The 16,907-nt window shown below is 42.2% G+C and overlaps 1 protein-coding gene across 3 annotated transcripts in view; it reads left to right on the top strand.

The window, feature by feature from the left end:
• The window catches only part of SMG7 (SMG7, nonsense mediated mRNA decay factor), a 46,734-nt gene that overhangs the window by 26,430 nt on the left and 3,397 nt on the right, over positions 1 to 16,907 (top strand). For 2 of the 3 annotated variants that reach the window (XM_026062647.1, XM_026062657.1), the window contains exons 11-20: positions 1,892 to 1,962; positions 2,281 to 2,341; positions 3,154 to 3,273; positions 3,757 to 4,192; positions 8,261 to 8,405; positions 9,610 to 9,998; positions 10,740 to 11,105; positions 12,831 to 12,980; positions 15,035 to 15,115; positions 15,743 to 15,902. In XM_026062647.1, coding sequence (XP_025918432.1) covers positions 1,892 to 1,962; positions 2,281 to 2,341; positions 3,154 to 3,273; positions 3,757 to 4,192; positions 8,261 to 8,405; positions 9,610 to 9,998; positions 10,740 to 11,105; positions 12,831 to 12,980; positions 15,035 to 15,115; positions 15,743 to 15,902 — 1,979 coding nt within the window. The remainder of the gene's footprint in view (positions 1 to 1,891; positions 1,963 to 2,280; positions 2,342 to 3,153; positions 3,274 to 3,756; positions 4,193 to 8,260; positions 8,406 to 9,609; positions 9,999 to 10,739; positions 11,106 to 12,830; positions 12,981 to 15,034; positions 15,116 to 15,742; positions 15,903 to 16,907) is intronic. The other variant, XM_026062667.1, reaches the window with a different exon arrangement.

The following is a 16,907-nucleotide window of genomic DNA, read 5'->3' on the forward strand; positions in this document are numbered from 1 at the left end:
TGTAGATGGGTATTACGGGTTAGCCAGAGTTGATCCTTATGCCCCTAAAGTGATTGGGCCCTGTTTGAAGAATATTCTTGTTTTTTAAATCTGTAGTGTGGTAGCACTGCTAGAGAACACGATGTTAGGTACTGATCATAGCAAGGAATGGTGAAGCCGGCAGCAAGCAGCTGAAAGTGCACAGCTGAAATTGAAAAGAAAGTCAAATACTGCTAAGATCTGTCAAAATGGGTCATAGTTGCTAGTCATATTACGTTCGTTGGTTTTAAAAAGTCAAAATGACTGTATTGCACATTACTGGTAAAAATCAAAGTTGAGTTTTGATTTTTTATTCATATTGGAAGATTCTAATGAAAGGCATTCTTTGACTCTGGGCTACACACCCACACACCTTTATTAATGAATAAAATAATCCCTGTTTAATATCACTTGGAAAGTCCTTCTTATTCTGAATTCAAACTTAATTGTGCTCCAAGTTGGAGAGAGAATCCTTATTCTTTTTTAAATTTTTAGTTGTCCCAATCCTGGAAGATACAGAAGCTATCTAGGTTTAGCCTTTTCTTGTGGAGAATGAATCATAACCCAAACTGAACAAGTGTCTGAAACAGGAAACAAACTTGTTTACCCAGAAAAGCAGATGGACCTGAAGGCAAGACCCGAGGGTAGAAATGGATATAACTATATCAGTATTAGTGTGTGCTCTTTGGAAATGAGTTTTCCCAAACTGCCCTGTGGAAGCCACATCAGGTCCAGATTTTTACATGGGTACTGCATAACTCTATTTTAGAGATCTCTTATTGTGGAATCTCATTATTTCAGGTGTTATACAGAAAGATGGGAAGTTGGTGTAGATTGCAACAAATACATTCATTTTTTCCCCCCCTCTTTTGTTCCTTGCCAGTCACAGGAAGGAGTTATCGCTCGGTTTAGCTTACAGAATCAACATATAAATATAGTGTTTCCAGTCCCCACAGCCATGCAGGAAAGCGGCTGCCCTTGGACCTTTGGATGCGTGATATGTACTTCGGTCCACGTGCTAGCTGATGGCTGACGGGCTTGCTGAGRAGGGACAAAGATTCATTTCACTAGCACTGAGCACAGCGGGCACCTTCTTAAAATAGTTTCTGTTGCTTTCACAGACTTGTTGCCCATCACCAAAGCTGCAGCAAGATGCTTAGGATTTTCGTTTGGGGCTTCTTTTTGAAGTGACTGTGAAGCCTGTTGGTGGTGGTTAAATGTTAACCAACTATGCAGCAGTCTTTTTATTTATTTTAATTAATTGCTTCAGGGCCTTTGGAAAGAATTTCCAGTCATTTCTTGCACTGGTATTACCAGTGCCAAACAGCGTGACTGCCAGTTAATCTCTAGTTTAATCATCTTGCTGACTGCAACTATTACTTAGACCTTCTTACCTCTCTGGCAGCCGTTTTTGTATTATGATACTCTGTTAATTTTAGCAGAACAAAAGTACTTTAGCACAGCTGTATCTCGATTAAATTGTTTTGCTTCCAAACAGATTCATTTTTTCTGTCTTTGAGAACAGTCAGCTTTGGATTGGAAAACATGAATTGCAAGCAGGTGCTCTGAACTTCTCATGTAATATTTTTGTCTAGTTAAATTTGTAGCATGCTTTCTGACTTGCTGGATACTGAACACTATGCTGCAAAAATCTGGCTTCCATGGTAACTTAGGCTGACTTTTTAAAAATATTAAATTCTTCAAGAAAGTGATCTTTTCCCTGACACTTGAGAGAAGCATTACCTTTATTGGGAATCAGAGGATTAATGGAAGCTGTGACTGTGTAATAGGAGTTCAGTGTTTACTTGGTAAGGTGAGTACATCTCATGTTTCATAGTTTTCACTTACAGTACTTTTGTCTTCTGATTTGTAGCATATGGCCCTGGCTGATTTCTCTTCTAAACAGCTTCCAGCCCCATGAAGAAGATCTCTCCAATAGTAACGGTAAGGACCTCTAGTCTGTGCTGTAAAGAGGTGGGAATGATGTTTTTAGCTGATGTGGGGAATTGCAGTTGAAGAGCAAAAATGAAACATATCATCTTCTAATATTAATGCATATGAACACTTTGCAAATGATGCTTTCTAGCGCTGAGCGGACTTTGCTCTATTTTGTTGCTCTTGAGCTCCTCAGATTTCAGTGTGGGCCAGTACAGTAGACCATGTTAATAGAAGGCTTTGCTATGTTTGGTGACTTTACTCAGGTATCTACTTATGATACTGTGCTTGATGCTTTCCTTACGCTGTTTGTTATCTATTCACCAGCAACCCCCCTTCCAGAAGAATTTGAGTTGCAAGGATTCTTGGCTCTGAGACCCTCGTTCAGGTGGGTGAAGGAAGCTGTACTCTTGCTGTTGTGACTACTTTGATAGACCTTGACCTGTTCCCTACAGTATCTTATTTACGAATACTTACTGCTGTATGAATTGATGTAGGTATCTCTGCAAAACAGCTCTAATGAACAGTGTAGGACTTCAGAACCTATTTTCCTCTTCAAAATGGAGACTACGCCAGTCCAATAAAATTCTGAAGAGGACTAAACTAAAGCTTGTAACATTGCTTATGACTCTTTTTACTTCTTCTGTAGTCTTCAGGCTAGTAAACTGAAAGAGAAAAATTTAAGAAATGAGTATTTTTAGATGAAAACTGCTTGATAAGCGTGTTTACTTTGCTTTCTACTATTTTTATCTCTGTCCCTCTTTGTGCCTAACATCAGTTAGTAAGTTCCATTGTTTCCATGTTAATGGAGTACCAATGTTATTGCCCATTAACCATAGGAGTAACTAGAAGATGCATATGCACAGATGTTGACTAAATACTAGATGTGTTCACTCAATTTTTTGCTTTTGGTCAGCATGCAGTGTATATAAAAGCTTTTTGCTTTTTCTTTAAAAAAACAAACAAACAAAAACCACGAAGGGGAAGAGAGGGGAAAAAAGAGCCTCTCTAGTATAGACATATCTTACCGGAAGAGAAGTGAGTCTGTAATTTGGACATCCATAACTGTCATGTTTTGAATAGAATCTGTTGAAAATGCATAACTTACAATGGAGTAATGGTGACCAATTGTGTTTCTTTACCTGATTTTGGAGATGGTAACTGTATAATTAACATTATTCTCTCATGTGTCAATACTAGGAACTTGGATTTTTCAAAAGGCCACCAGGCAATTACAGGAGATAAGGAAGGGCAACAACGTAGGATACGGCAACAGCGTCTGATCTTCACAGGCAAATGGATTGCTGATAACCAGCCAAGGTAATTGCACATCTGTAGTACTAGCTTTTGTGTGTTTTAGTTGCAGCTGTAAGTTTGGGTATTGCAGGTGCCAGAGACAAACTCTTTCTCATTATTTTACAAAACATTTAGATACGATGTGAATGCAAGATGCTGATGGTGCTAATATAACACATTCTGTGGTCAGCACGCAGTTGTTTTGCAATCTAATTACAGCAGGGACTATATTTGGAGTAAAGCATTGTATTTAATAAGGCCCTTTTAGTGATACTGCAGCACAAATGAGATAAGTGGAAGCAGAAGTTGAAGGGCTAGCAAGGGTGCTATCATGGGTGTTTATACCATGCTAGAGAATGCCCTCAGCTCAGAGATGTAACATCTTGTTATCACCAGGGTTGAGATGCATGTTAAATATGTTGACTTTCTGCTTTTGTAACTTGGGGAGATGGGTCACTCTGAAAAACTATTCCTATTTGCTGTTCAATTCCTTTTTGTCTTTTTCAGGTTGATTCAGTGTGAAAATGAGGTAGGAAAGCTGTTGTTTTTGACGGAAATCCCGGAATTATTACTAGAGGACCCTAGTGAAGCCAAAGAGAGTCTCGCCTTGCAGGAAACATCAATTGCAGAGCCACTATCCACAGATGGGAGCCCTGGACTCAAATCGGTTCTGTCCACTGGCAGAAGTCTAAACAACAACTGTGATGCAGGAGAAAAACCAATGGTCACATTCAAAGAGAACATTAAGCCCCGGGAAGTAAACAGAGAGCAAGGACGAATCTATCCACCTAAAGATGTGGGTAGGGAAAGAAGGGACTATAGCAAAGGAATAGTAGCCAATAAGAATGATGGAAAGAAGGATAACAATAAAAGAAAGAACGAGACCAAGAAGTGCGGCTTGGATAAGATGCAGGAAGCAGGAAAGCAGAACGTGGCAGTTCAGGTAAGCCATTAGATCGAAGGGATACTGCATCCTAGGCACTATGATGTCTGTGTCAGGGCCAGCTGAGTTCTCACTGTGGGCCCTTGGGTATTCCTGCAGTACATGTAACATACAGGAAAAAATGGAAGCACGTCTATCCCAAAGACCAAGTATTAGTGATCTTGTGGTCTCTGCCCTTTTCCTTGATGTTATCTCAGGTTATTTGGGAGAGAACAGGTAGGGAGTCATGAAGGTGACTTTGTTGCTATTTCAACATTTTAAAGCAAAGACTTCCAGCTTTTGTTCCAGAGATAATCCAGRCTACTAACACAGCTCACGTGGTCAGTTCTTAGTCGTGTTCTTACCCATGCTGGGGTCTGTTGTGAAGGAACTAGGTACTTTGCATTCTCGGTTCAGCGGACTTGTGTGTATTCAATAAGTTGAATGTGTCTCAAAGCATCAATTGTATGCAGGGAGTAGGATCCTCTGTACTGCGCGTGCAGTCAGGTGGCCCTCTGAGGAAGTAAGGAAAGCTGACTGCTGTTATTAAACCATAATTCTGTATTGACACTTGTTCAAAATTATGGTTCAGATCAACTGTTTTTGTCATCTCTTTAGAGACTTGCTTTCCCCCCCTCCCCCCCCCTTCCATGAGCATTACATAGAAAGTGAATTTACTGTTCTGGCTTCCACAGAGTCACAGTAAATAAGGGTAGAGAACTTCAGAGTTCCTCTGATCTGTACCCAGCTAATTTAGCTATATCTCAACCATTCCCAGGTAACATCTGGAGACTTCTAATTATAGTGATGGAAATGCTAGTATTTCCCTAGAGAAACTCAGTTCTTCACCATTCTTGCAAGTAGAAATTGCTTCCTAATGCTCTTCCTCTCCCTTGCCACCATATAAGCCTATTGCTACTTCCCACAGCAGGTCGGCTGAATAACTTAACTCTTCCTCTTCGTCACTGCTTTGAAGGCCTGTGGTGTTGTGATCTTGTTTACGCCAGGCTGGACAAACCAGCTCTGTCAGTCTTTCTGGCTTGTGTTGTTTAGACCCTTGGATCTTTCTTATTGTTCTGCTCCTGATTATTTCCTGTTAAACATCATCATTATGAAATGGAAGGTCTGAACTGACTGTGTGATCTGACTGATAGGCGACTGTGGTTTTGCATGGGTGTTACCAAGGGGAAGAGAAGTAGCCAACAGAAGCCATGTGGTGATCATTCATGAGTCACAGAACAAGCTGGTTTTCAGATACCCCTCTCTTAGGTGAGTTAAGATAGTAGGTTCTTTATTTACATCTGGCGTGCGGTTACAAGCCTGAGCATAATTCCTGATTTCAGYGTTAGAGCCCCTATCTTGCAAAATTGCCTATGGACCTGGGCTTGAAAAAAAAAACAGTGAATCTTCTGAGAAGTGTTTGTTTGAGTGTGTGGGGTTTTTTTTTTTTTTTTTAATAGGAAAAATATTTTAACTTTAACACAACTGATTTATCAGAAATTTGCTTATCTTAGTCTTAAGTTTTTCCTGGGTTTGTAGGTCTTATTTCAAACCTGACTGCAGCATATCCTGTTCTGACTTGGTTGGTCACTCTTCTCTTGTTGAATAGAAACTAATTCTGACTTTTTAGTTCCATCAGCTGTTTTTTGTCATGGTAACTGGCACAAAGAAATTCCTTTTGTTTTACATAGTTCACGGGACTTATTTCCCCAGACCTGCTCCAGATCCTGCTTCCCACCCTGTTAGGAGAAGCCAGTGTATGTTTTGTACAGCTAGTCTGTTAGTGCTCTGCTTTGGCCTTCCTAGACATTTCAAACTTTATCTACTCCATAGCTCATCACCTTGAATGTTCTAAACACTAAAAATGTTACAGCTCCTACTTGTTTAAAACAAAAATGTTAAGAATGTTAGACAAAAATGATTAGTCCTTTTTCACAGATAAGTGGAATACTTGCCCACTCGGACAGGATCATAAAAGTTTGGCATAAATTGATTCTCTGCTCTCTAGGCGCGATATCTTAGGTGCAACGAAAGGTGAAATGCAAAGTTGCTTAAGATAAAGTACCTTTAAGAGGCCACCGTGGTGAAATGCTGTTCTTCCCCGGTGCCGGATGGGAACCCTCAAGATCACAATCCTTTCAGGCAGCTGATTCCTCAACTGGGGGTGCAGGTTAAAGGGTCTGTGCAACTGTAACATTTGAAATTTCCTCCAGACTTTGTYGTTCAGATGTTCTGACTGTGTTTCACAGAATGTTTTTGCAGTGCAGATGTAATGACGAGATGGCAACRTTTTGATTGGTAACTTCATGTCCTGATAACACATTTACAATATAGTAAAGGCCAGTGGTATTCTGAAACTTAGTCTCAGACCACTTCTTCCTTTTCAGCTTATGCTGCCTGATGATGGATAGAGGAGGGCTAATAGTTCCAGTTAACTTATTTTCCAAGCTCTCTAASAAAGACTGGAGAAAGCAGGGCTTTGGTGATACTGATACTTTTGAGGTGAGGTCAAGCAGAGACAGGGCAAGCAATTTAAATTAGGTTAGCTTGGATTAATCAATTTTAATTATTTAGTTTTTAAAAATTAACTGTGAATCATGTAGAAGGTCTTTTGGAAGCGTCCTTTGGAAATGTTTTATTGCAACTTTAAGTTTATAATGGACTAGACTCTCCATGTTTCAAAGTCCCCTTGTGAGAAGAGTGTCTTTGAATTCAATGACRCTTCTGTAAAACAATGCGTAACTCTCTTAGTATGTGTTATAAAAAATGTTTGGCTCGTTGTGGAGTAAAAAGGGATGACACAAGTTGACTATACAGAATGTGATGGAGGGGAAAGGTGGACAGTGAATAGAAGAGAACTGGCACGAGAGGGGAAGCAGGGGCTGCTGCATCGTTCATGGTACCTGGCATCAGCCAGAGCCTGCAGATGGAATTTCCTCTCGCCTTTTCCTAGCGGGAGATCAAAAATACACCCAAAACTCCCAGTCTGACAACCTACTTTTTTAATGAAACRCAAAAAGTAAATGACACTTCCGTAATTTCTAAATGGGGGAATTCAGAATTATTCGAGAAAGACTAAAGAAAAAGTTTGAATGCATCTACCCCTTTACCACTGTGCTTTGCAAGAAAGGACCTGCCCTCTAAGTCCTTTCAATCCAGTAGCTTTAAATGTTGAAATAAACCCTGCACAGTCTTTTTAAATGTTTTTTGATCCCTGATAAAATCCCTTTCTTTCAATCACCTTTGAGGCTTGGCTTCAGGTCTGCTCCCTGGGTCCTTTCTGTATTGCCCAGGTTCCTTGCTTGCTGTCTTTTTCCTGCCTGCTTCATCTTGCGTTCCAGGCAGTTCTGCCGAGCTGAACAGAAAGGGAAAGTAGTCTTCCCCTCTGTCTTCCTCTCCAGGAAGACCCAGACTGCAGCAGAATCAGGTAAACATTACATTACATTCTTCTCTCTGCCTTTAACTGGTGCAGCTCCTTTAATAGAACGTACAGGAGTTACATGGTAAACTGCAACAGGTTAAGCACTTCTGCTTTTTGTCGTATGTGCTCTTGGTTGAAAGAATTTCATAATGTGCAGAGGGTTGTGCCTATACCGCACCACTGAGATTAGGTTGAAAAAGTTCCCTGGGAAGAACTTGGTTGGTTTTTTTTAAGGTGCTGCAGGTAAGTAGCATGAATTAGGTTGAAGCAGTGCCCTAGGAAAGGTGTAATAGCATTTGGATTTTTGTTTTGTTTTTAAAGCACTGCAGGCGAGCAGCATGGTAAGTAGCAAAAGTTCTCATATGGTCTGAGGAAATTCATATGTCTGCTTTTCTCTCTCTCGCTAGAAGAGGAGCCTCTTGCAGTCTTCTCAGTAGCTATGCTTATAGTGCTTTTGTGAGACAAAGCACACCTGAGCCAACGCAGAGTAACTTGCCTGAGGTTAGAGAGTAAGGAACTGAATTTGTGTGTTCCAGACCTCCTCCAGCTACTTAGGGCAAAGAAAACAATCTCTCAAGCACTTTGAGAGTTCATTTTTTGGCTTGAGATGTGCTGTGGATAATTGCAGAAAAAATTATCTGAGTTCATGTCGTTTTCTTTTGGATTAGGTGAAATCCCAGACCGAGATGAGGAAGACTCCAGTGTCTGAAGCCAGGAAAACACCTGTAACTCAGACTCCGAGTCAGGCCAGCAGTTCCCAGTTCATCCCCATTCATCACCCAGGAGCCTTCCCTCCCCTGCCAAGCCGGCCAGGTATTTTGTTGAGTTCTTCTGAAGTGTGATTTTCCTGTTGACTGCAAAGAAAATTCTGTGATGGAAGTTATTGCACTCTCTCAAGGCAGTAGCTGTTTTAATGAACATGCGTTCCCATGTTAAGTGTCTTGCCGTGGAGTAAAGAAGGGGCATAGCTGAACCGAAACAAGACAAGTAAGATTCCTAGTACTTTGGAATCAAGGTTTGTCATGAAGTCTGCCACCGTGCTTCTCAAACGGTGGGTACAAAATCAAGGAGCTTCCCAGTAGGCTGCTTTTGTAGCTCTTCCAAACATGACAAACTCTTCTGCTAGCTCAGGAGTAAGCATTCTCTCTATGTGGTACTCTATAATAAAAGATCAGTCATGCCGCTTTCTTCTTTAAAGCTCAGTTTCTTTTGTAGTGGTGCTCATGTTTTAAGCTGTAATTTGTGTGGTGGTGTTGGCTGTTGTTGTTCCACTGAGTGTTCCCACTTTGTTATGAAGTGTGCCTGTCATACCTCGCTCGCCGTCTTTGCGCACTGAATAGCTGGAAGCTGGATCTTCCCTAAGAGTCACTGCAGCTGCTATGTATGAACCCTCAATATAAGAGAGAGGACCTCTTCCCTGTCCCAAGCTCAAAATACTTTTTCCGCAGGCCAGATTTTATTAGAGCTTGCCTTCCACACCTGGCTTTACAATGTGAACTACAGGAACGGAATTGATCTTGCAGATATGAGGATTTGTTTGCTTGCCATCCGTCTCTTTATTTAAATTAATCCTAAGACTGGTGATCCTCCGGGAAGAGGCAGTAGACTTATTGATTGCTTCTCTGTCCAGCACTGCAGAAATTTAGTGTCTGAAAATGTATGTTTGAGGGGGTGGGAACTTTGGGGGTACTGCATCAAAAATCCCGGAATGATGAAGGGGAAAGGTGGTGATAAAGTAGGGAGGGGAGAATTTCTGAGATACTGATCTGGCTCACTGTTATCAGTGACTGGAATATTGCAAGAAAACTCATGACCAAACTCTGAATACCCCTGTGATCACAGCCATGTACTTGCAAAGGTGAAAAACAACATCTTGCATGTATTCAAACTGTACTTAGTATTTTCTGTCCTCGTGTTTTAAAAGTGAAAAATGGAGGGGAAAAAACACTGAATGTTTTGTCTAAGGAGCCGTTTGAGGCATAAATTGTGGTTAAAGGTATGTTTTTATCTTTTCAAGGATTCCCACCTCCGACGTACGTTGTCCCCCCACCTGTGGCTTTCTCCATGAGCACGGGGTACACCTTCCCAGGCGGCGTTTCCGTCCCAGGAACCTTCCTCCAGCCCACAGCTCACTCGCCTGCAGGAAACCAGGTGCAAGCTGGGAAGCAGTCCCACATTCCTTATAGCCAGCAGCGGCCCTCTGGACCAGGGCCCATGACCCAGGGACCTCAGCAAACACCACCTCCCTCCCAGCAACCCCTCTCATCGTTACCAGCTCAGGCAACAGCACAGTCTGCGAGCCAGTTACAGGTGCAAGCACTGGCCCAGCAGCAGCAGCAACAGTCCCCTACAAAAGCTGTGCAGGGCCTGGGGAAGAGCCCACCGCACCACTCTGGATTCCAGCAGGTAAGCTTGAAGAACGTGGTGTGCTGAAGTTTATTAAAAATGCATCACAACATTCGAGACTTATGTTCCTGAAATTACCTTTTAAAAAACCCCTCTCATTATATATCTTACTATGGAATTTTGATCTGTGAACTTTAGGGCAGATTTGAAAAAGAGCTGGAGTTTGGTGGGTATGAACTTATGATTCTGTAACTAGGAGGAAGGTACCTACTAGAACGGGAGGTGGTTTCTGCTTTCTGCATGTTTCCGTTTGTAGGCAAGGTATGAAGATGATGTTTCTGATCAGGTATTTCTGTCTTAGGGCTTTCTAGGTATGATTTCCTGTTTGAGTAATGAGGATTGAGTCTGAATCTTCACCCACACTTCTCCTTTCTTTTTGGCTAACTCTTTGGGTTACTCTATTGGTTCCCTCACCCTCACACCTCTTAGTTTCATGCTTGAGAAAATCTCCCTTCTGAGAATGATCAGAAGGGAGATGGTGAGACCCACCTGTTTGGCATAGCAAATATTGGTTCAGTACCTTAGTAAAGGTAGATTAGGGTGAGGACAATGCTCAAGCATTGGCATAGAACTTGAGTAGGGAGTATTATGTGCCCATCAAGACTGTGAATTTTAATAAATAACCTAGCAAATCAGAGCATCTATAACTGGTCAGCCAGAATACCAGTTTGAATGAAGTTCGGCATTCAGTTAACGTTAATTGTTCCTACCTCCTGATGAAAGCATGCATCTCTGCTTCAGTACCCCCAGACAGACTCATCAAAGCAGCTCTGGAACCCTCCTCAAGTCCAAGGCTCGCTGGGGAAGATCATGCCTGTAAAGCAGTCCTATTACCTTCAGGCCCAGGACCCTCTAAAATTATTTGAACAGTCATTACAGCCTCCTGTGATGCAACAGCAGCCTCTGGAGAAAAAAATGAAGCCTTTTCCAATGGAGCCATATAACCAGAACCCCTCAGAAGTCAAGGTGCCAGAATATTACTGGGACTCTTCCTATGGCATGGCTGATAACAGAGTGATGGCACAGCAGTCTAGCATGGACCGCAGGGGAAAACGGCAAGGAGTCTTCCGCCCAGAACAGGATGCTGTCTCCAGGATGACCTTTGAGGTAAAGATCCATGTTACAAATGATGGAAATCAGTGAGGCTCCAATATTTCTGACAGCTTAGTAGTTTCCCCAGTTCAGGAATGCCCTGTAGCTTGAAGTGGGTCAATGCGAGCCACCTTCTGGCATTTTATTTACTAGGGAATTGGGTATTAGACTGCTCTCTGGAAACCAGTAAATGAGATTCCAGCAACTCCAGTACTGGACTTGCTACTTCAGTTGATTTATTTGTGTGATTGGGCTCCAGAAAACTTGGTTTCAAGTAGGTGTAAGTCTTATGCAGCATAGATGTGACACTGGTCTACTGTGAAGAACCTTGTGAAAGTCCGAAAATTCACATCAGTGTGTAGCAAGTCTCTCTCCTCTAGTGGAAGATACCCTGGCAGGTGGARCAGCATGGCAGTTGACAGCGTTAGTGAAAATTCTTATCTAGCAACTGGTGAAAACCAAAAAAGCTATCTAAATAACTGCAATTTAGTTATTACCCGTTAGCCTTTACCCTTTTAAACTCTTAGTGCCTGTATAATATCTTGTGTGTTGAATGACTGAGGCTGCAATAGTCAGACTGAAGCTAGAAATCGAGGATGGTAGGAAGAGCCTTGTCCTCTTTTCTTCATTTTCTTTCTTGCAAATCCCCCCGAGCAGCCGCAGAACCTGCCTGACTTGCTTCCTTAGCTCTTGGCTGCACTAATGGTGCTCTTTGCTTCTGTTCATGCAGTTATGCTTCATGTTGCTGTTTACAAAACCTGCAAGCTGTTATTTATTAACGGTCCTGGAGTTGCCTGGGAGTGCTTTTGGTGATATTTATAAGGAAAGTTAAACCGAGGCCTTTTAAAATCCTTGGTCAGCTATGCCTCTGTGTATGCACTCAGGATTTTTTAAAGGTCAGCTGAGCTCACTCAGCTTATCCTTCAGGGAGAAAAGCCAGCCAATATACAGGAGACTGCCTCTACCCTGATGTCAAGCTGTGGTTTTTAGATGGGGACGGGGTCACAATCCTGTTCTCATGCCTAAAATGGAAGTCTTACCTTGTGGCAAGCACAGACGGAGGCTGTGCCCACGACACTTCTGTCCTAGGCATTTCCCGCAGCRCACAAGTCGGCAAGCTTGACCAGCCTGTACCAAGGTATGGCAGGGCTTTTTTTTGCCCAGTGGTCTGGTYGGTTGGACCATAGACCTAGGGGCCCCTAGCAGTAGAAATGAATCTTATAGATTTTAAACTCCACAGAAGAGGAGGGAAAATGCAAACGTGGTTTCAGTTGTAAGGTAAATCACTCACAATTCAGCTATGGGAGAGTAATTTAAGCTTTTTTTTTTTTTTGTCAGATAATTTCACGTTTGTTGTCCTTACCTTTAACGTGAAAACAGATCCAGCTTTTGGCATTGGTGCAATGGGAAACGTGCTCCATTAATTACAGCTAGTTGCCAGTCATTTTGACAGTACCATTTACTTGACAGAAGGATGCAGCGTTCCTCCCAAAACGCGTTAGGCTGTGTGGCTAGATTGCTTTTCCGCTCAGCGTTTTCTCTCCATGTACCTCCCCTCATTTCCGTTGCTCTGCTTTCTCACCTCCCGCTTTTGCATGCTGCCCTCTTACGTTGCTGCAATAGCCTGCCTTTCTCCTGCTGTCTTCTCCTGCCCTGCTTGGGCTTGGTCTCGCTCCCGCCTGTTCTTGCTCTTCCCCTCTCTGCCTTCTGTTGTCTCACGGTGCTCATTTCTGTCACTAGGACCCCAAGAGCTCCCCTCTGCTTCCTCCGGACCTGTTAAAGAGTCTGGCTGCCTTGGAGGAGGAGGAAGAGCTGATTTTCTCTAATCCTCCTGATCTTTACCCAGCTCTGCTGGGGCCTCTCGCCTCTCTTCCTGGACGAAGCCTCTTTGTATGTATTTGACTTAATACTGCTGCTTCTCACTCTAACCGGCATCTTTTGTCTGTGAAATTTGTAAGAAATGTGACATTCCTTTCTCCTCCCCATCCCTCCTCTCCACTTCTCGCCCACCACCGTTGAGCTAGTCTCCGTGGGAGAGCGAGGTCAGACAAGCCGAAGGCTCGGGGCAGCTGGAGAGGTGACTTTGCCTCTGGCGTGCAAAAGCGTTTGGCTTTTGGGCCRAATCCAGGCCTGTGTGTTCAGAAATCAGAACAGTTGTTTTGCGCATACAGTCCCCAGGGAAGCCAGTGCTGCTTCATTCACCGGACTTGGTCTTCTGCAGTTGTATGGGCTTGGGAACAAGGGTGAGGGTGTGCGTGGTGGAAGATTCAGGTGTGGCAGGTATCAGACTAGAACAGTGCGCTTTTTTTTTAATCTGCCCAGAAGAATTGTATAAAGGTGGCAGGAAACTACCCTTCTGAATGAAGAAGAGGTTGCAAAAAAACGGAATGATTCTTAGAAGATTGCAAGTGATTGCCCAAATAATCAGCAGCTTTTGTAGAAATACAGTGAATTTTGACAGGCTGAGAAATATTTCTTTTTATGGATTAAAACCTTCCTAGCTCACTAACCAGAGGGCCTTTGAGCTGCTGAATTTATAAATTACTTCTAAAAATGCAGTGTACCTTTCTAGTATGGCTACAAGCATGTTCATTAAATATTAGTATTTCAGATTTGTAGCAGTAAAAAGGCAGAGTTACTTGTGACTGTACTTGATCTCTGGTTAATAAGTCTATTCTTCAGTTATTTTGCATGTAATTCCAGGTGGCCAGTGGCATTACGGACACCCAGTCCTGCCTCACTAGGGACCTGTGCTAGGAAACTAGTATCTGCTTCCCAGCAGCTTCCTTTGGCGCTCTTGCAGCCGCAGATGGAAGGAAATACTGCTCTGCGCAAGCCGTGCGGATATGCAGTGTGAACTTTGTGTGTCTTTTAAAACGTGCTCTCAGAGTAGAGCGTTGTCCCTTCGGTGCAGAGCTAATGAGCTGGGAGCTACTTACCGAGCAAACGAGGCTATTTGTGTTAGGCCTGCAGCATCAAAGCAGAGATATGCTCGGCATTAAGACCGTGCTAAAGAAAAGGACTCTAGTTCAGGCTTTTGTTATTTGATCAACAAATTTAGAAAGATCTGACTTGCTGAGCTGGTACGAATGTAAGAAGGGCTTTTTTTGGAACAAGACTACAGCCTTAATTTTGGGTCATGCAATTTTACTTGGGTGTCACTAATTCTGTGACTAAATTCCTTGGTATTTGTGGTCCACCAGCCCAGCTTTTTTATTTTGTTGTGGTTTGTTTCAACGGCAGCTGAGCCTATTTCTTCCCTAAGTAGACTTGTTTCAGATACGGTATTTCTCACTCCTTAATCCTGCTGAGAACTGAAGAGAGAATTGAGAAATATTATGCTGGAAATAGCAGCCGTATGAGAGGAGGTTTAGTGGTTTGAAATGGTCGTGCTCTATAATCTCTCTCACTGTGGCAGCTGGGGAGAGTTTTGGACCCTCTGTTACCAGGATCTGATCAGGTGTGAGGTTCCTCTGAGCCCAGGGAAGGCTCCTGCCTTGTTGGTACAAGGTTTTGCACAGCCATAGGGCTGGGCGGGTTTTTATCTTGTTTTGCTTTTTGTTGGTAAGCACGTCTCCTCTAAGTGTATCAGACAGTGGCAGCAGTCAAAGGCAGAGTATCGCACTTAAGAGCTGAAATGCTGTTCTGTCAGTGCAGTTTGGAGACAGCTGTATTTCTTTTTTTAAAGATATTAATTACAGTTAGTAGGGARATTAATGATTTTCTTCACTTGTTAGCTTGTTCCCCAATCTTTCAAGATACTTGAGCTAAAAATATGGGAAAGCTTGTATTTTGGTGGTGGTTGGGGGGTGTTGTTTTTTTTCTCCCTCCCCATCTTGTTGTTAATGTTACAAAGAACAACCAGGCAGTTTTTCGTAGCATGCTTTTTTCCTGTTCATTACGCTGAATGCTAACTGCTCTTTTTACCTTTTGGGTTTTTGAAGAAGTCCTTGCTGGAAAAACCATCAGAATTGATGTCTCAGTCATCTTCTTTCCTGTCCCTCAGTGGCTTTTCCCTTAATCAGGTACGTAAGGACCAAAATCTGCAGCCTTTTGCTCTTGCCATTAAACTAGGTTGAGTGTTAGAGATCTGGGCATATCCTTTAGTTCAAATTAATGGTAAACTTGAAAGAAATCCATGCTCCTAATTTCAATTCATATCAGCAGGATGTGTCTTTGCCTCTTACCTTTTCTGAAAATTAGTTCTTTTTTTTCTTTTCCCCAATTTCATCCCATGCTATAATTCTACAGAAATACTGTTGAATCTTGTTGAGTTCATGGGCTGCTTTCTCTTAGGTACTTCTCAAAGTTATGTTTGGTGTAGGTTCTCTATTTTATTTTAATTTTTTTTTTCCTGAGCAATGGAATACTCATTCTCTTCCAAAGAGCTGAGCACAGTCTTGACCCAGCTCTTGTGGGCATTGTGAATTTGAAGGTCTTGTGAAGGCTTTGCAGTCCAGCTAGGAGAAGTTTGTCCTGATGCAGAATGTGACGGACTTTAGATGAAATAAAATCTTCAAAGAAGGAGGAGCAGCTGGGGAGTAAAAAGGGAGTCAGTGAGGCATTTTGATTCATACTTCTTTTTCCTCTGTACAGTGTTAGTGTTTCAAATAAATCTGATACTTAAACTCTCTTAAATTCATTTTTGGCAGGAAAGATACCCAAATAACAGCATGTTCAATGAGGTATATGGGAAAAACATGAATACCAGCACAAAAACAGAAGTCACCCCTTCAGTCGCCCATCAGGAGACTTCACTCTATTCTCTCTTTGAAGGGACTCCGTGGTCTCCATCCCTTCCAGCCAGCTCAGGTAATCTTGGTATGATTTCTCTTGTGTGCAGTGACTTAAGAGGATTTGAGTTAATTCTGAACCTACTGCAAGTTAAATGTAATTGGAAATTAAAAAATATCTGCTTAACAAAGTATAAAGGACTCTGTTTTTCTTTATCTATCCTCAAAAATATGAGGGGCTTCTGTAATTATTATAGGGTAAGAATCTAAATAGTGATTTAAGTAGCTGAGCAGGATAAAAGTTTTAGGAGGTGTTAAATCCTGAAATCTCTTTAGCTTGGATTCCCGACAAGCATTTGGGAGTAGAGCTTTGATCACTCAAATCCCTACACTTTCAGTCTTGCTCAGTCAAAGCAGGAAAGGCTGGATTTCATGATGTGGCTTTTTCAAAGAGGAAAAAAACTGGATGACTAGAGTGTGTTGAGGAAAATCTCAAAGCCTTTTTCCTCTAAGGCAGGTCACAAAGCAAAACAGCTTTTCCTTTACTAATTTTCTTTAAAGATATAAAGCATATTGTAGTTATGTCATGCTTTTATGCTAACCGTAAGTACAGAAGAGTGAGGGGAGGGAAAGAATTAGCTGAAACTAAGAAATGAGTGTGTTTAAAATAACATCTGCTACGGTGAGTTTCTTGGCCATAGTGAGATTTGTGCCACCAACCAGAGGTAATCATGGTGGGCGAAATGGAAGGTGCTGCAAAGTACTTCTGTTCTGGTAGAATATATGGCACTAAATGCTTTCAGCTTTCTCTCACTTCAGCTCCTTGTTTAAGACCATGTAGTGTCCTGCCACGCTGTATTTTCTTTAGGCGTTGTTCTGTCCTGCCTGYGGATAAGCTTTTCCATGCTTGCTCCCCTCCTTTGCTCAATATTTGGTACCGGTCTGAACTGCTTTCAGACTTTGAAGTCTACAACTCAGACTGTTCAGCCTGTGAACACATGTTTTAAACTTGCAAACTCCTTGATGACTGAAGTCATTTTTATAGGCTTGTCAAGCTGGGAGACAAATTTTTTACTTTATTTTT

This window comes from Apteryx rowi, unplaced genomic scaffold (assembly GCF_003343035.1).
Source record: "Apteryx rowi isolate R43461 unplaced genomic scaffold, aptRow1 scaffold_100, whole genome shotgun sequence".
In the NCBI taxonomy this organism is placed as follows: Eukaryota; Metazoa; Chordata; class Aves; order Apterygiformes; family Apterygidae; genus Apteryx; species Apteryx rowi.